At 31.6% G+C, this 16,187-nt stretch overlaps 1 protein-coding gene and 1 long non-coding RNA gene across 2 annotated transcripts in view; both read left to right on the top strand.

The window, feature by feature from the left end:
* LOC145324913 (uncharacterized) overlaps positions 1-16,187 on the top strand; it is a 63,664-nt gene that overhangs the window by 20,821 nt on the left and 26,656 nt on the right. The gene's annotated exons all lie outside the window — the stretch shown is intronic.
* LOC145324143 (uncharacterized) lies at positions 7,614-12,890 on the top strand. The gene is made up of 7 exons (XM_080166767.1): positions 7,614-7,755; positions 8,389-8,422; positions 8,957-9,033; positions 10,781-10,823; positions 11,462-11,586; positions 11,953-12,046; positions 12,555-12,890. Exons 1-7 carry the CDS (start codon positions 7,745-7,747, stop codon positions 12,873-12,875), a joined length of 705 nt encoding a protein of 234 aa, XP_080022893.1. The 5' UTR covers positions 7,614-7,744; the 3' UTR covers positions 12,876-12,890.

Raw genomic sequence — 16,187 nt, 5'->3', positions numbered from 1 at the left:
TTGTCTCACTATAATAAATATAGGCCTATTAACAAATATTTGACAAAAATTTTGCTTGTTATTATTCGCTAATAATGAATATAGTATTCCTTGTTAATTTTCCGGTTTGATTTAATAAAATTCCTGGCCCATTTTCTCCAATTATTTTTCTTGTATCCCAAAAACCAGAAATTATATAAATATCATCATTTAACTTGCGAATTTTTGGATATATTTCACTATCATTATTTATATAATTATATAAATTTTGGTTAAATAACAATAAAAATATAATGTTTAAAATCACTATGGTTATAAATTTTCTGTATATCGCTTTAAGTCGGGGCATTTTTATTTAAATGTCCTTTAGAAAAGGACTTTTTGGACTAAAACCAATTTATAAATACACTTTCCCATTTTTTCTCCTTTACCCCACATGCTTTACGATACGCGCGCGCCGCGCTCTCACGCACACTAGGTCAAGTTAGGTTATATGTTTATGTGCGTTGATGGGCGAAAGCAGGGAGAAAGTGGTTTCTGGGCGCTCAAATAAACTTTGGTGTGCATGTGTGTGTCTGTGTGTGTTTAACCATGTGTATTTGTTGTTTTATTTAAATCTAAGATAAATTGCTATTTTGGTGGTTTCTCTCAAAGTGTAAGGCGAGCATGGAACCCCCTAAGTTTAAAATTAAATAACAATTTAGGGGATTGAGTAGTTTTTCGTGTATTTGCATTGGGTCCAAGATAGCCCTGAAGGTTTAGGCATTGGAGGCATAGGCCACGTAAGATTAGGGGGTTAGGTATTTGTAAAAAAACTAACCCCTTTCGTAATTTGAAATTTATTTTAAAAATAAGTGGAGGGGGGGGGGAGTTCTTTGCTGGTTAGGTACTTTGAGGAAAAGCACCCATATCTTAATTTTAAACAAAATTGACATAGTAAGCGAAGACATAGAAGCCTAAATTAAAGCTTGCAACTATACAAATTTATATTGTATGATTTAAAAAAGAGAACTATACATAAAGTAAAGGCGTGCAAAAGGGGGATTTCAATGACAGCACCCTCCTAAAACATGATATAGCTGAAGAATCCAAAAACGCTATAGTTTATAAATATAGAAAAATTGTATATTACAATAAAATTTTCATATATTGCGATATTTGTTTGTAGACCCATCTTTTAGGAAAATAGCTTATTATGACATTAAAATATCATTCAAAGTAAGACGACTTTTACACACATTTACAACTATAATAATATTTTTATATTTTTTAGGTAAGTGGATTTTCGTTGATTATTGCAATTTGAAGATGATTATATTTCTAAGTATTTTATATTTATCATGCTAAATTTTTCCTTTAGTATTGCTTTAAATACAAATAATGTTATTGAACTTTAATGATGCATAAAATTATGTTAAACAGGATTCTTTTTATTAAACTTTAGTTCTACTTTTTGCTTTAAATGGTCTATTGCCAATCTATACAATTTGAAGGTCTCAAACCTAAACTCACAACTTCTTTGTAAAAGCGAAGCTTTTTCTACATTTAGGGGTGGTCCGTCTGTATGTCCGTCCGTTCTTAAGGGATAACTCTTAACGTTAATTTAGGCATGTTAAAATTGTCCTATCGATTTTAAATGTTTTGTTTTAACATCATGTTGAGCTTCACTTTTATGTATGTTGTCATTCTTATTCAATTTCTATCTTCAAAAAGCAAAGCTTATCATGCTTAAAAATTGTTTTAACTATACATTAAACACCAAAAGTAAAAAAAAATTGTTGCCTCTAATTTATTAGTCGAATAAAACAGTCTTTTTAAAGTTTAAATATTTGTTGTTCTAAATAGTCTGCTTTTAAATGAAATATATCTTTTTTTGTATGATAATCAACCTATATATTGTATTGAATGATGGAAGAAGTAAGTTATATATAATCTGTGCATCATATAAAAATTCACGGTCACAGAGAAGACATAATTTGTGCGAAAAAATGTGCTGTGTGATTCAACAACATTTTTTATAGTGGGTCTTCACTTCCGCATATCCTCACATAAGTCTAGTGTTTAATAATCGCAAAAAAAACCACCAAAATCTTGAAGCACCCCGTAATTCGAAATCAAGGGGGGTATTTAAGGTATAACCTTTAGTTGGGGTGTATTAAGGTAAAAAAGAGCAGTTTTTTTTCTATTGTAAGAGAGGTGGATACTCAACTAAAATGTCAAACAAGCCTCTTTTCATTGTTATATTGACGCGCGAGGCAAGCGAATTTTTATTTACTTACATTCCCATTAAATTTAATGGGAAACTTACTTATACAACTTTACACACCCCTTGGCTATTTTGGGATGTAGACCCTTACCAAGAAGGATGTAGAAAAGTATAAGACACCTAGAATTTGTATACACCACCTTTAATTTTGCCAAAAGTTTAAAAATGCCCCCCTTCTGCAGGCCTCTATTTTGATTATGCATGTACGGAAGCGGACGCACACTCATTTTTACACCCACTAAATTTATTCTTATCTGGAAAGAATTTGATTTTGTAGTTAATTTTTAGTGGCAAAACTTTTCTATAAGCAAGCCTGCATTATATATCAAACTTTATTATTACAGAATCAAACCAAAATCAAAAGCATAGTTGGTACCGTGTCATACAAAAGAACTACTGCTGTTATGTCAGGTGCATGGGAATGTATTCACCCGTAAACAGGCTATATACTCATTACCACATACAGTTTAACTTCCAGACAAAGACGTGCAATCAAAAGGTTGGTTGTCTGTTACCTAACCTAACATAGTGTTCGATGGTCTGTAGGTATCTCCTTTGCAAGCGGATAATCCCCTCTGGGTTCTAGAGATGAGCCCTTTTTATTTTTATGGTCAATCTGTAAAAATTAGTGAGCTACGCTTTTATGTATTGTTTTATTCCTTGTTTTCTTTAGGTAAACCTAGTTGACATTTTATTATAGGTAGAACTGGAATATTTTAGGAAAAAATAATGAAGAAACTTAACAGCCTTTTTCATGGATTAAATAAAAGTGTTTGAAAAGTAGTGAAAGAAAAGGAATCACTTTTCAGGTGCGGCCAAGCTTTTTTATTTTGGGGGGATACTTGTCACTTTTAACAAAATTTATAAACTATTATTTATCCTTTTTAAAAGCGAAGCTTTCCTATAATTAGGGTCGGTCCGTCCGTACGTCCGTCCGTCCGTCCGTCCGTCCGAGATAGATAGCTTTTATTCGTTAATTTAGGCATGTTAGAATTGTCCTATCGATTTCAAACTTTGCATGATGATTCCTGTAGTAGTTGGGTACGATTTAGAAAGCGTAGCAACTCTTTAATCATTACCAGAATGTCCGTACGTCCATTTTAAACATGTTGATTTTTCTACTTTTTAACAACAAATTTTCAAGTGTTTTAATTATCCGTTTGATCTGATTTTTGGTATATTGATTCCTGGGACAACAAAGAACAATTTTATAAGCGAAGCAACTCTATAATCAAGTCCAAAAATGTAAGTATGTCCATAAACATTATCCTGTTTTTAAGCAGTTTTTCAACAAATTTACCTACAATTTTGATTCGACATTTATACATTTATGTTCAGATTTTTCAGTTCAGATACTATACAAGTGTTAATGTCCGTTTGTCCTACCGTTTCAGTGCTTCGCTTTTATGGATGTTGTCATCCTTGTTCTTGTTGTTTATATTGCTCTATCCCTAATATATACTTTATTTCATCATAGAATTGTTTAATTTCAATTTACCTAACCTTTAAGTCGATCAAATATATCCTTCCTCATTTATATAAGGTATAACTTTGTATTTATGAATTTACTTTTTTGTGGTCTGACAGTCACGGTCATTTTAACAATAATAATTATATAATGAAAACAAAGAAACAGTTCAAATTACAAGAAACTATAAAGAAAAAAGTGATCAAAAAACAAGACAAGACAATACAAATGTCAAAGAATAAGAATCAAACGAGAAAAAGAAACAAACTTATAAAAAAAAATTCACAAAACCTAAGGAAAAATTTACTAAATAAAAACAAAAGGAAAGTAAAAATCTAACAGTAACACTATTACATTAAGAAAAAATAGTGAAACGCTTCTATATATGACGTAATCTGTGTAAAGACCTGAAATTTTGAGAGGTTGATTAAAATTTAAAATTTTGCCCTGCACAAAAGATGCCAACAAATGATAAGAAATTACGCTTTTCATAGAAGTTGGGTAGACTGGGGTATTCATATCTATCAAAGTAGAACGAGGTCTGTCAGTCTGTTTGTTTATAGGATCTTGTGATCTCACAAACTATCAGATTTATTGGGTTGTTCTTTTCAGGTTTTGGGCTATTTCTTTGAAGTTTGGACCTATCCTATTGAACTCATAACGCAGAAAGATATATTTTACTTATATCCTATTTAAAAAAAAGAGGTAGGTTTATCAACTTAAGATTAAATACTAAACCGATTATGTTCTACAACTTAAATAAGCTTTACACAGGTCCAAGAAAGGTTTTAAGCTATTTTTTACATTTAAGATCTTGTTGAGCACTTAACCAATTGAGTTCTTCATTGAATTTTTACAAAGGTCCTGGGATGGTTTTAGTCTATTAAAAAATGTATGTCTTAATATAGATTTAAGGATAAATTTAGGCCTCCTCCCTTCCTGGTGATTCAGATGATAGTGGCGCAACCGTTAGCATTTCTTAAAGTAAATTTGATTACTCAATTTTACCCTATAATCTAAATTCCGATAGCATTTAAAATTAAATCGTTTCGGTCACAGAGAAAATGCAGTAGTAGGATTTTTTCCATTATGGCGTCGGAACTTAATAATATCCACAGGATTAGAACCAGTTCTGAGCCACACTGAAAAAATCATGTATCGCATTACAGACAATTTCTCATGAATAATAAAATAAAAATACATAACTATTACCAGTTTTGTTGGCATGGAAGAGTCAATAATACGATGAGATAAATTACTATTCTAACAAGGATGACAACATCCATAAGTAGCGAAGCTCAAAAACTATAAATAGACAACTGGAAATGATCTATAGAGTATGTAATTAAAAAACTTCAATAACAAAAATCACGAAACCTTTTAAAATGTATATTGTATAATGTTTTTTTGAAGCATTAAGCTAATAAGAAAAAACGTTAAAATCTAAAATTCGATTTAACACCCCAAAAAAAGTAATTCTTTAAAAACTTGGTCAAAATATGAAGAATGTTGACTTAATTAATCACTAAAAAATCCAACCGTTTATCTTGAACAGGAGTTGAGAAAATCACAAAAACTTGAAAAACTAGGAATCGATCTAGCACCCTAACCAATAAAGGTATCTTAATAAAAATAGGTGGAATTATGTATAAAGTAAACTTGTTCAATCCCTGAAAATTTCAACTGTCTATCTTGTATAGGGATTGAAAAAATCATGAAAACTTAAAAATCTAGGAATCGATCTAGCACCCAACCAATAAAGGCATCTAAATAAAACTTAATCGAAATATTTAAAATCTAAATTTATTCAATCCCTGAAAATTCCAGCCATTTATCTTGAACAGGAATCGAGAAAATTACAAAAACGTAAAAATCTAGGAATCGATCTAGCACCCCAATTAACAGACAGACGGACAAAACAATGTATAGATAAGATGGGCATATGTCATATGAATCTTCACTAAAAATTTCAGCTGTCTATCTTGAATAGGAGCCGAGAAAATCACGTTTCCCCCATAGCGTTACGGACTGACTGACTGACTGACGGACGGACGGACGGACGGACATAGTGAATTATAGAGTAGCTTCGCTACTAAAAAGATTTAAATTGTCCTTATACTTTTCTGTGGTTTCGCCCCTTAACCCTACCCTCTGTCTGTAATTAACTATAATCTTTTCTTGTGTTTTATCATAATTCCGGTGATTACATTTTATAATTCCAAATTTCTCTATCATTGAACATTTATAAATGAAATCTTACTAGAAAAATATAATTTTTTTATTTATTTTTTCCTAAAATTTGCAGAAAATTTTCGTAAAAAGTCTATTAAAAGATGATTATGCAATGCTTTTGTAACTTAGGGATGAAGAACTATACACTTCTACAATTTTATTCATAATAAAATACTTTAGTTTCTACAATATATTGATATACTTTAGGTTGCAAAAATTTTGAATCTAAATTTTTACTAGTATAAAACAATGATTTTATTTATTTTTTAACCAGAGCCTTTAACCGCCCCCCCCCCCCCCACATTTATTTTGGTTTAGTAAAATTTTGGGATTGAGGTCATATCTATTTGTGGCAGGGGGGGGGGGGGGATGTCCCCCCTTTTGCCCAATAGCCCCAAACGTTTCCTTACTTTTCATAAAACTGTGGAAGGATCAGTACAGACGTTTACGAGATCTTAGTGGAATTACAGAATTATATATTTCTTTTCTTTAGTATATAGGGTTATGCCATATTATTTATCTCTTTATCTTACTCTTAACAGGTCTCTAAATTCTCTAAATGAAAACACAGAGTTAGTTAAACGGCAAACAGTGAATCAAATCTCTGTTGAGAAAATCCTCTAAAGTTACGTAGAGAGAGAATGATTCGCATGGCTTAGGTTGACCCAAACTTGGGCGCGCAAATATACTTGGGTCAACTTAGTAATAGTAGTTAGTAGTTCATTGTCATTTCTGTATAATTGTGTACAACGTTAAAGATATTGAAAATCATTGTGAAAATAATATGTAAATAAAAAAGTTAAGCCTTTTTAACAGCAAAAAATATATTTATGTCAACAAGTTTTTAAAGATTTAATTTCTTAAAAGAATGTAAATTATTTGAAATTCTCAATAATCTTAACTATATTTATATAAAGATAATTTTTTTTATTGCTTTATAAATATGAACTAGCGGCTACGCACTAGAGGCCTCTAGTGGCCTTTAAATGTTTTATTTTTATTTTAAATATCTAATTTGAGAAATAACTTGTCTATGTTATCAATTGTTAAATTCACGCATCTACGCAGCGCGACTACGTAGCGAGACTATGCTAGCGACACTATGCGGCGGAAATATTTAATATTTTTGATTTTATTGTGATTTCTCTTGGGAGGGTGGTGGTACCCTCCCCCCAAATAGTTATAAACCTTCCCAGGACATATGAGAATCTACCCTGTTAAGGAGAACCCGATCGGTTCAGCGGTTAGCGAGATCCTTCGGTACAGACACACAGATACACACACAGACAAACATCCTGTTACTTTAGTATAAGGATAGACAGATTTAATGCTAAATATTAAAGCTTATTACTATAAACAATTTAAAAGACACCTAATTTTTTAAATTTAATTTTATGTGCATTTATTTTTGTTGCTGTACTAATGTCCTTTACGGAGGGGATATGACAATTGGAGACAAATTGGAAAGGTCAAAACTTTTCAAATTGCGATGAATATTTGGAGTGCGATGAATATTTAATTGCAATTGTCCTCTCCTTGTTTTAATTTGTTGTATGAATATTAAAATAAGAATATTTTATGAAGCTACACTAGTCGTAATTTATCTAAAAATCAATCCAAATGAAAATATCAAAAAACGAATCAGCAAAAAATTCCATAAATGTGGATAAAAATTGAATATCTCTTGACAGAAAAATGACATTTGTGATATGAGAAAGATTTGAGAAACTAAATCTGAAAATAATTCTGAAATCAAAATAAACAGCTATATAGCGCAGAAACAAATAAACAGGATAAAAATGGCCTCCAGGTATGATTTCATGATGCAGCGTAGCTACTATATAACTAGGATATAGTCGACCATCCTGCTTCACTAAGCGCTGAATCGTTTCCAGTTGCTTTGCCTTTGCTTTGCTAAGTGAAATGAACAGAAATGTTTTAGGGTGGTGCCCATGGCGCACTTAAATAATTTGATAGGGTGGGTGCGAGGCGCACTCAAATATTTTGATAGGGTGGTGCGCGAGATGCACTCAAATATTTTAATGGGGTGGCGCGCACGGCGCACTCAAATATTTTGAGAGGGTGGTGCGCAAGGTGCTCTCAAATATTTTGATAGGGTGGTGCGCGAGGTGCACTCAAATATTTTAATAGGGTGGTGTGCGAGGTTCACTCAAATATTTGGGGGATTCTCTAAGGATTTTTGTTTTTAAATCGTTTGGAGGGTGTATTAGATTGAACTTTAAGAGTTCGTATCCAATTAATTAGCTTTTACTCGATTGTTGTTAAAGATACAAATAAATCTTAAAAAAATCATATTATAAGTTTCACAGTCTTAGCTCATCATTAATAAGACTAGATAATTCACTGACGTTTTAGTGCTGATTAATTCATATTGACATTATTTATGTAGAATTATTTATTATTGATTATTATTTTGTTTTAGTGATAAATCATGTAAGAATAATGATGTACATCAGGTAAAAATAATTATTTAATTATCATTTATAAAATAAACTAAATGTTAATGACTCAATTTAAAATGAATTTAGAGTTTTTGCCAAAAATATTTAGCCCACATGTAATTTTTAAAGCTTTTCTACAGTATTTCAGCTTATCATACTTGTTATTAGAGAAGCTGCTCTATAACTAAATGATATTTATGTAGTACTCAACGTCTTTATTTTTATATCTTGGATTATATAAATCATATCTATAATTTTCCATCTAAAACGTTTTACAATTTTAACTGTACATATATTTTTCGTTGCTCGTAAACATAAGGTTATGGACATAAATATCAGGGTTCGGCAGCCGCGCCTCAGCCGCGCATAAACCTTAGTTTTAAACCTGCTTGTGAGCAGAAGAAGAAATTTCAGAAAGAAGGATTGTCTGCTAAAGAGCAGTTTTATACATCCAGCTCAATTTTATAGTGATAAAATGACGATTTCACTGAGGCTTACACGCGGCTTACGCGCGGCTGCCGATCCCTGATAGATTTTCTTGTTTTTTAGGATTACAATAGAAAGATGCTTGTAGATGCAATAGCAGCAAATATTTATTATAACATCAAAGAAAATAATGATATCAGGTAAACAGTTATTTCTTATGAACTGGTTGCTATACCCCTAGATGCCTAGGGGTACTTAAGGGAATTGGGGAAAGGGAAAAGGACCCTCTATATTTTTTGTTAGGGGGGGGGGGGGGCAGGAATATATATTTTTAGGAGCGAGGGTGGTGGTACATTCTTCCAAAATTCTGTTGGGAAAATCGTCAAATTACAAGTTGGTTGTCTGTAGTTAGCAATAATTTGTATGTGCCTAGATTGAACAATATGGCTTTTTATTTAAAAATCATGTCAGCCTAATAGATAAATTATAAATGTGTGACTACATGTATAATAGCTTCAAATTCAAAACTAATTATTATTTTATTATCGGATACGCCACTAGAAGCCTCTAGCACTTGATGTGGTGAGAGGTTGAATTCGACCCACCGATTATATATTTTATTTTCAAAAAGAAAAAGAAAAAAAAAATGGGGAGGAAAATTATTTTGGTTTTGGTGTTACCCTCCCTCAAAAAAGCTATACCAGGACATATAAGAATCTAAAATGTAGAGAAAAACTTTATAGATTAAGCGGTTAGAGAGATCCTTTGGTACTGACACACTGTTACTCTAATAAAATTACATTTGTAACACCGAATGCTTTGCTATAGTCTAAAGTACAAAAATAAAGGAATAATCTTAGCTATCCTAGCAAAACAATTATAAAACAAGGATGACAACATCAATAAAAGCAAAGCTCTAGATTGTCAGAACTGAAAATGCAAAATATAAACAAATATTTTGAAAGTGTATGAATTTATGTTGCAAAACTGATTATATACAGGATACTTTTAAAGAAAACACTTACAATTTTAGGACTTGATTATAGAGATGCCTCGCTTACAGACGGACGGACTGACGATAATCATAGAAAAGCTGTGCTTTTAAAAATATTTTAGCTGTGTTGTTAAAACACATCTAAAGTCATGGTCAGTCAGCCTGTCTTGCATAAACATAAATACATAATATTCACAAATAAAATAGATTAGGAGACATTTGCTAGAAAACTATTTTTATTTAACATAAACTTCTACTGGTGTAAACCCATTTCTTAGCCATACTGAAAAAAAAATGTATAGTATCGTATTATAGATATTTTCAGGAATAATGAAATAAAAATCCTGAAGTTAATCTTGGTTTTGTTTGGCCCGGGCCTTTGGGCCCTAGGAATCAATTAAAAATCATTAATTTTGTATCCGTAAAAAACTGTCTACTTGTTAAAGTTCCTAGATGTAAGTAAAGCACAATAAGAAATATTTATCTGCAGATGCCTAATCCCTGTTAGCCATGAAGAATATTATCAACACAGTAGCCCATCAACAAACATATTTGTCATCTTATGTTTTTTGGGAGCATAGCATCTGTATAAATCTAACATTGGCGATTCCCCAAGAAGTCTTTAGTCGAGCACTTAAACAACCTCTGTATTTTGAAATAAGATAAAAATAAGGAGGGTATTTTTTTATTAATTTCTTATTCAGAACTCCAGACATAGGAAAAAGATTCCCCTCTCCCTTTTTACAATTTATTTCAAAAAAGGGGAGGAGGTTCAGTGCTTGATTTTGAGGGAAAACATACATGAATTAAACAAATACCAAAAAATGTATTTTAGTTTTATTTATGTAGAGCATAACATTGTGAATAATCAAATAATACTATACTTATTAATACTCTTAAAGTTATTGTTATTTTTATTATTCTTAAATTTATAAATAAAATGTCTTTTTTAGTAAACTTTTGGCTGAAGGAATGGCCCAATCGGGTGAAGATAAGGTAAATTTTTATCAAATTAGTTTAAAGTATATTATTTTTTTTTTATATATTTCTATTTTGAATATTTTCGATATATAAATTGATATATTATTTGATTGTTTGCAGATAAATAAAATTGAAAAAATTAAAACATTCATTATTTTATTCCTGTTTTAATTTGTTCAAAATTGATTTACATTTCAAGGTTTTTAATTGTAAATGCAATTCAGCAATATTAATTGAGTAAATAATTTGTAAGCAAGGACGATTATGCCTTATTGCAGCAAATTGTTTTTTGAAAAAAAAGCAAAATTTTTGGTTATATAAGAGAGAGGAGAGCGGGAGAGATGGATAGAGGGCGAGAGAAAGAGAGAGAGAGAGAGAGAGAGAGAGTAGGAGAGAGAGAGAGAGAGAGAGAGAGAGAGAGTAGGAGAGAGAGAGAGAGAGAGAGAGAGAGAGAGAGAGAGAGAGAGAGAGAGAGAGAGAGAGAGAGAGAGAGAGAGAGAGAGAGAGAGAGAGAGAGAGAGAGAGAGAGAGAGAGAGAGAGAGAGAGAGAGAGAGGGAGAGAGAGAGAGAATGGAAAAGTAAATCAAGAGGGATAATTTTGCTTTACAGAAACACAGACAGACATAGTCACTGATGATGGTAAATTTCTTTAGGGAACAATGATTCAAGCTTTAATGGGGCGTCTACTAGCTGCTCCACCCTCAACAACTAAAAATAATGCGCATATTCTAAACTCTCTGGATACTACACTGGAATCAACCACGCCTTCAGGTTCCAGGTATAGTTTTTAGGTTAGGTTAGGTTTAAGTACAGTACTGCCGTGTATGGTTTCATAGATAAAAATGTTAGGTTAGGTTCTTGATAATAATAAGTCTATTAGACTAAGCTTACTATTGTGGTAAAGAGTTTGTACTCTGCCTTACTTGATGAAATATTGACCTGCTCTGATCTTACTTGACGTATTTTGGCACACTCTGCTTCACTTGGTGTATTTAGCACACTCTGCTTAACTTGATCCATGCTTCCAAAGGTAGACATAGGACTATAAAGTTTTAGAAGAAGATTTATTTATTATCCAATACACCCTCTCTTTTCCTAGTGAAAATATTTATATAAATTGTATAATCATTGCTTTCATTTCAAGGGCTATATCTCCTGAGGCGAGCGAGGCTACTCTCTTACTTGATGATGCCAAATCTGACTTTATCTATCAAAGCTCTTGCAAGATTCAGGAAAAGGTAAACATATTTTTTATGAGAATTTGGAAAATTTAAACATAAAATGACAAGCAATGCAAAGAAGCAAAGCTAATAATAGATAACATAAAAAGTTGTTAACCTGATTTTTAAAAAAAGGTATACACATCACATTAGTTTATCAAGCATTTTATTCTTAAAGTAAAAACAAGTTTTAATTTCTAATTGTCTATAAGTCATACAATATCTTCTTTCTTTATTTTAAAATCAATTAAAAATAAAAAAAATTGGGAGGGAAAGGGGGGTAAGGGTGCGTTTGCATGTTTATTACTTTAGGAGATAGGTTATGCATCGAAAATAGGAATCCCCCCCCCCCCCCCATCTTATCGTACGGGGAAAAAATCGCTCAAAAATCAGCATATGACGTCATAAAAAATGAGGGATTATCCATCTCTTTTTTATGGGGTTTCTTTCCCCCATCTCCCTCATTTTTATGACGTTACATACTGATTTTTGAGCGACTTGCTCCCCGTACCTTAATTTTGTTCAGGGTTACATGGGACCTTCAGGGCCCACGCCCCACGACCAGCTACCCCTCCCAGTAGCAGAACTAGCCATACCCCTGTCTGTACAAGAGATATCCAACAAAAATGCGCCAGCACATAAACAAATCAACTATCAAACAAGAACAAGTACTGTTCAGAGAGCGTCATCGTTCAACAATGGACAAAGAAGCACTGTTACAGCAGAGGTTGTGGAGGGTAAAAGAAGGATGTCCCTGTCCTCTGAAGATAAAAAAGTTATAACACTACCCCCTAAGCCTAGTGCCTCTTTCAGGAATAATAACTTTTTAAATTTCAAATATGTTTAAAGACGCATTTTAAAGCAAATTAAATTTCTATAGGCTATTTATTGAATATTTCATATACATTATTTTTTCTTACTGGATATAATTTTCCTTGTTTACAATATACGCCTTAAGACTGATTAAAATGGAGTTTATGTTTTAGTTATGGCTAAAACACAAGTATTACATATTTTCTATGAAATTCAGTATGTTGCTTTTTAAGCTTTTTACAGTCATTGCGTAATTTTTAATGTCGATGTTGTTAGAGTTTGAAAAGTAGCTTTTACAAAGGGTCAGTCCGTTCGTTCCAACGGCCCTCTTAACCAATAGCTCTTATCGTTAATTTATGCATGTTTTAATTGTCTTATACATATCAAACTTTGCATGACGATACCTGTAACAATTTGGTAAAATTTAGACAAACACAACTCTATAATCACATCACCAGAATTTTATTACAGGTTGATTGTTTGGCTTTTTTGAATACTTATATATATTTGCCCTCTTCCTTTGATTAGGTATAAAAGCAAAGCACCTCTATAATCAATTCTAAAATTGTAAAGATTTTCATATTATGACACTTGTATTTACCTAGTTTTGGTATTGGCTTACACGAAATATTTTGTTCAGACTTCTGTTGAATACTAAGTTGTTAATCTACATAATTGTTAATGATCGTTTATTTGAAATTTTAGCTTCGCCTTTAAGGTTGTTATTATCCTTGTTTTAAAATGCTCTAGGGAACAGTTACCAGGGATAAAATCGTCCACAGTTAACCTTGCAGTAGCTCTACAACCAGATAATATTTCCATATGTCTGTCACTATGTTTGCTGTATTTGAGGGTTGGGCCGCATATCCGGACATTTTCAATATCCGGCCAGAAACCGGATATTGAAACTATACGGCCGGTTATCCGGCAATATAATCTTTTTTCTTATACTACAAAAATCACTACTTTTTATGTTTTAAATGGCTGTAATTTTCTTATTTTTTAAGCTAGATTATATTTTTTTCAGAAATGTTTATTGATATGAAAATTTTATATTACATATCTTATACCATAGCTGCGGCAGCTGTACGTGGCAGCTGCTAGCCGCCGCAGCCGGTAGTAGGTAACTACAAGGCAGACGATTTTTATGAATAAATATTTTTTGCTACTTCAATATCCGGTTTTACGGGCGCATATCCGGGTATCCGGCCAAATAAGAATCCGGCCCAGCCTTACTGTATTTGCAATGTTTATACTCTGTATTGTTGTAATTTTTTATCTTACATTTAATTCAATCAATTTTCTTCTAGATTTTTAAATTAATTTTGTCTGCAATCGAAACATACATTTAAAGAGGTGCCACTATCTTAGATTGTTTTCTTAGTGATTAGAAAAGAGCAGAGAACATGTGTTTTTGAATGCGTAGTATCTCTATGAAATTTCCGTAAGACTCTTTATAAAACTAATTAAAGCTAGAGTAGTTTTATTGCCATACAATATATCCTCAAAACTGCCAATAATCTATTTAAAGTTAAAGATTTTAATACTTTAATTTCTTTCTTTCTTATATTATAACAGCTATGCCCCTTTCATATAGGGGCTTAGTATTAAATGGTCGGAGGAAAGAGGCAGAAAAAAAACCCGGAAACCATCCCATCCCATCCTGAAACCGTAATCCCCTAATATTTTATTCACATTTGTATGTGAGTGAATAAATATGTCCTCTTATCTACACCAGCATATAAACATGTGTTGTTCTTGTTAAGTTGATGATGTAGTGCGTATGCTATTTCAACTAAATATATCCTCTTATATACACCAGCATATGAACATGTGTTGTTCTTGTTAAGTTGATGATGTAGTGTGAATGCTATTTTAATTAAATATATCCTCTTATATACACCAGCGTATGAACATGTGTTGTTCTTGTTAAGTTGATGATGTAGTGTGTATGCTATTTTAACTAAATATGTCCTCTTATATACACTAGCATATGAACATGTGTTGTTCTTGTTAAGGTGATGATGTAGTGTGTATGCTATTTTAACTAAATATATACACAAGCATATAAACATGTGTTGTTCTTGTTAAGTTGATGATGTAGTGTGAATGCTATTTTAACTAAATATATCCTCTTATATACACCAGCATATGAACATGTGTTGTTCTTGTTAAAGTGATGATGTAGTTTGTATGCTATTTTAACTAAATATATCCTCTTATATACACCAGCATATAAACATGTGTTGTTCTTGTTAAGTTGATGATGTAGTTTGTATGCTATTTTAACTAAATATATCCTCTTATATACACCAGCATATGAACATGTGTTGTTCTTGTTAAGGTGATGATGTAGTTTGTATGCTATTTTAACTAAATATATCCTCTTATATACACTAGCATATGAACATGTGTTGTTCTTGTTAAGTTGATGATGTAGTGTGAATGCTATTTTAACTAAATATATCCTCTTATATACACCAGCATATGAACATGTGTTGTTCTTGTTAAGTTGATGATGTAGTGTGAATGCTATTTTAACTAAATATATCCTCTTATATACACCAGCATAAGAACATGTGTTGTTCTTGTTAGGGTGATGATGTAGTGTGAATGCTATTTTAACTAAATATATCCTCTTATATACACCAGCATATGAACATGTGTTGTTCTTGTTAAAGTGATGATGTAGTTTGTATGCTATTTTAACTAAATATATCCTCTTATATACACCAGCATATAAACATGTGTTGTTCTTGTTAAGTTGATGATGTAGTTTGTATGCTATTTTAACTAAATATATCCTCTTATATACACTAGCATATGAACATGTGTTGTTCTTGTTAAGTTGATGATGTAGTTTGTATGCTATTTTAACTAAATATATCCTCTTATATATTTACACCAGCATATGAACATGTGTTGTTCTTGTTAAGTTGATGATGTAGTGCATATGCTATTAAAAATAAAGATATCCTCTTATATATACAAGCATATGAACATGTGTTGTTCTTGTTAAGTTGATGATGTAGTTTGTATGCTATTTTAACTAAATATATCCTCTTATATACACCAGCATATAAACATGTGTTGTTCTTGTTAAGTTGATGATGTAGTTTGTATGCTATTTTAACTAAATATATCCTCTTATATACACTAACATATGAACATGTGTTGTTCTTGTTAAGGTGATGATGTAGTTTGTATGCTATTTTAACTAAATATATCCTCTTATATATTTACACCAGCATATGAACATGTGTTGTTCTTGTTAAGTTGATGATGTAGTGCATATGCTATTAAAAATAAAGATATCCTCTTATATACACTAGCACATGAACATGTG

The sequence above is a fragment of the Acartia tonsa genome, chromosome 7 (genome assembly GCF_053477335.1).
Source record: "Acartia tonsa isolate MP-2025a chromosome 7, ASM5347733v1, whole genome shotgun sequence".
NCBI classification, from domain to species: Eukaryota; Metazoa; Arthropoda; class Copepoda; order Calanoida; family Acartiidae; genus Acartia; species Acartia tonsa.
Note: the sequence above shows the minus strand (reverse complement) of the source record. Positions and strands in the feature narration are given on the sequence as shown.

What these genes read in the sequence shown, in the direction of transcription:
- LOC145324143 (XM_080166767.1), top strand. An exon ending in AGAATAATGATGTACATCAG is followed by an intron (nt 8,423 to 8,956) that starts GTAAAAATAATT and finishes CTTGTTTTTTAG; the next exon opens with GATTACAATAGAAAGATGCT. An exon ending in AAAGAAAATAATGATATCAG is followed by an intron (nt 9,034 to 10,780) that starts GTAAACAGTTAT and finishes TGTCTTTTTTAG; the next exon opens with TAAACTTTTGGCTGAAGGAA.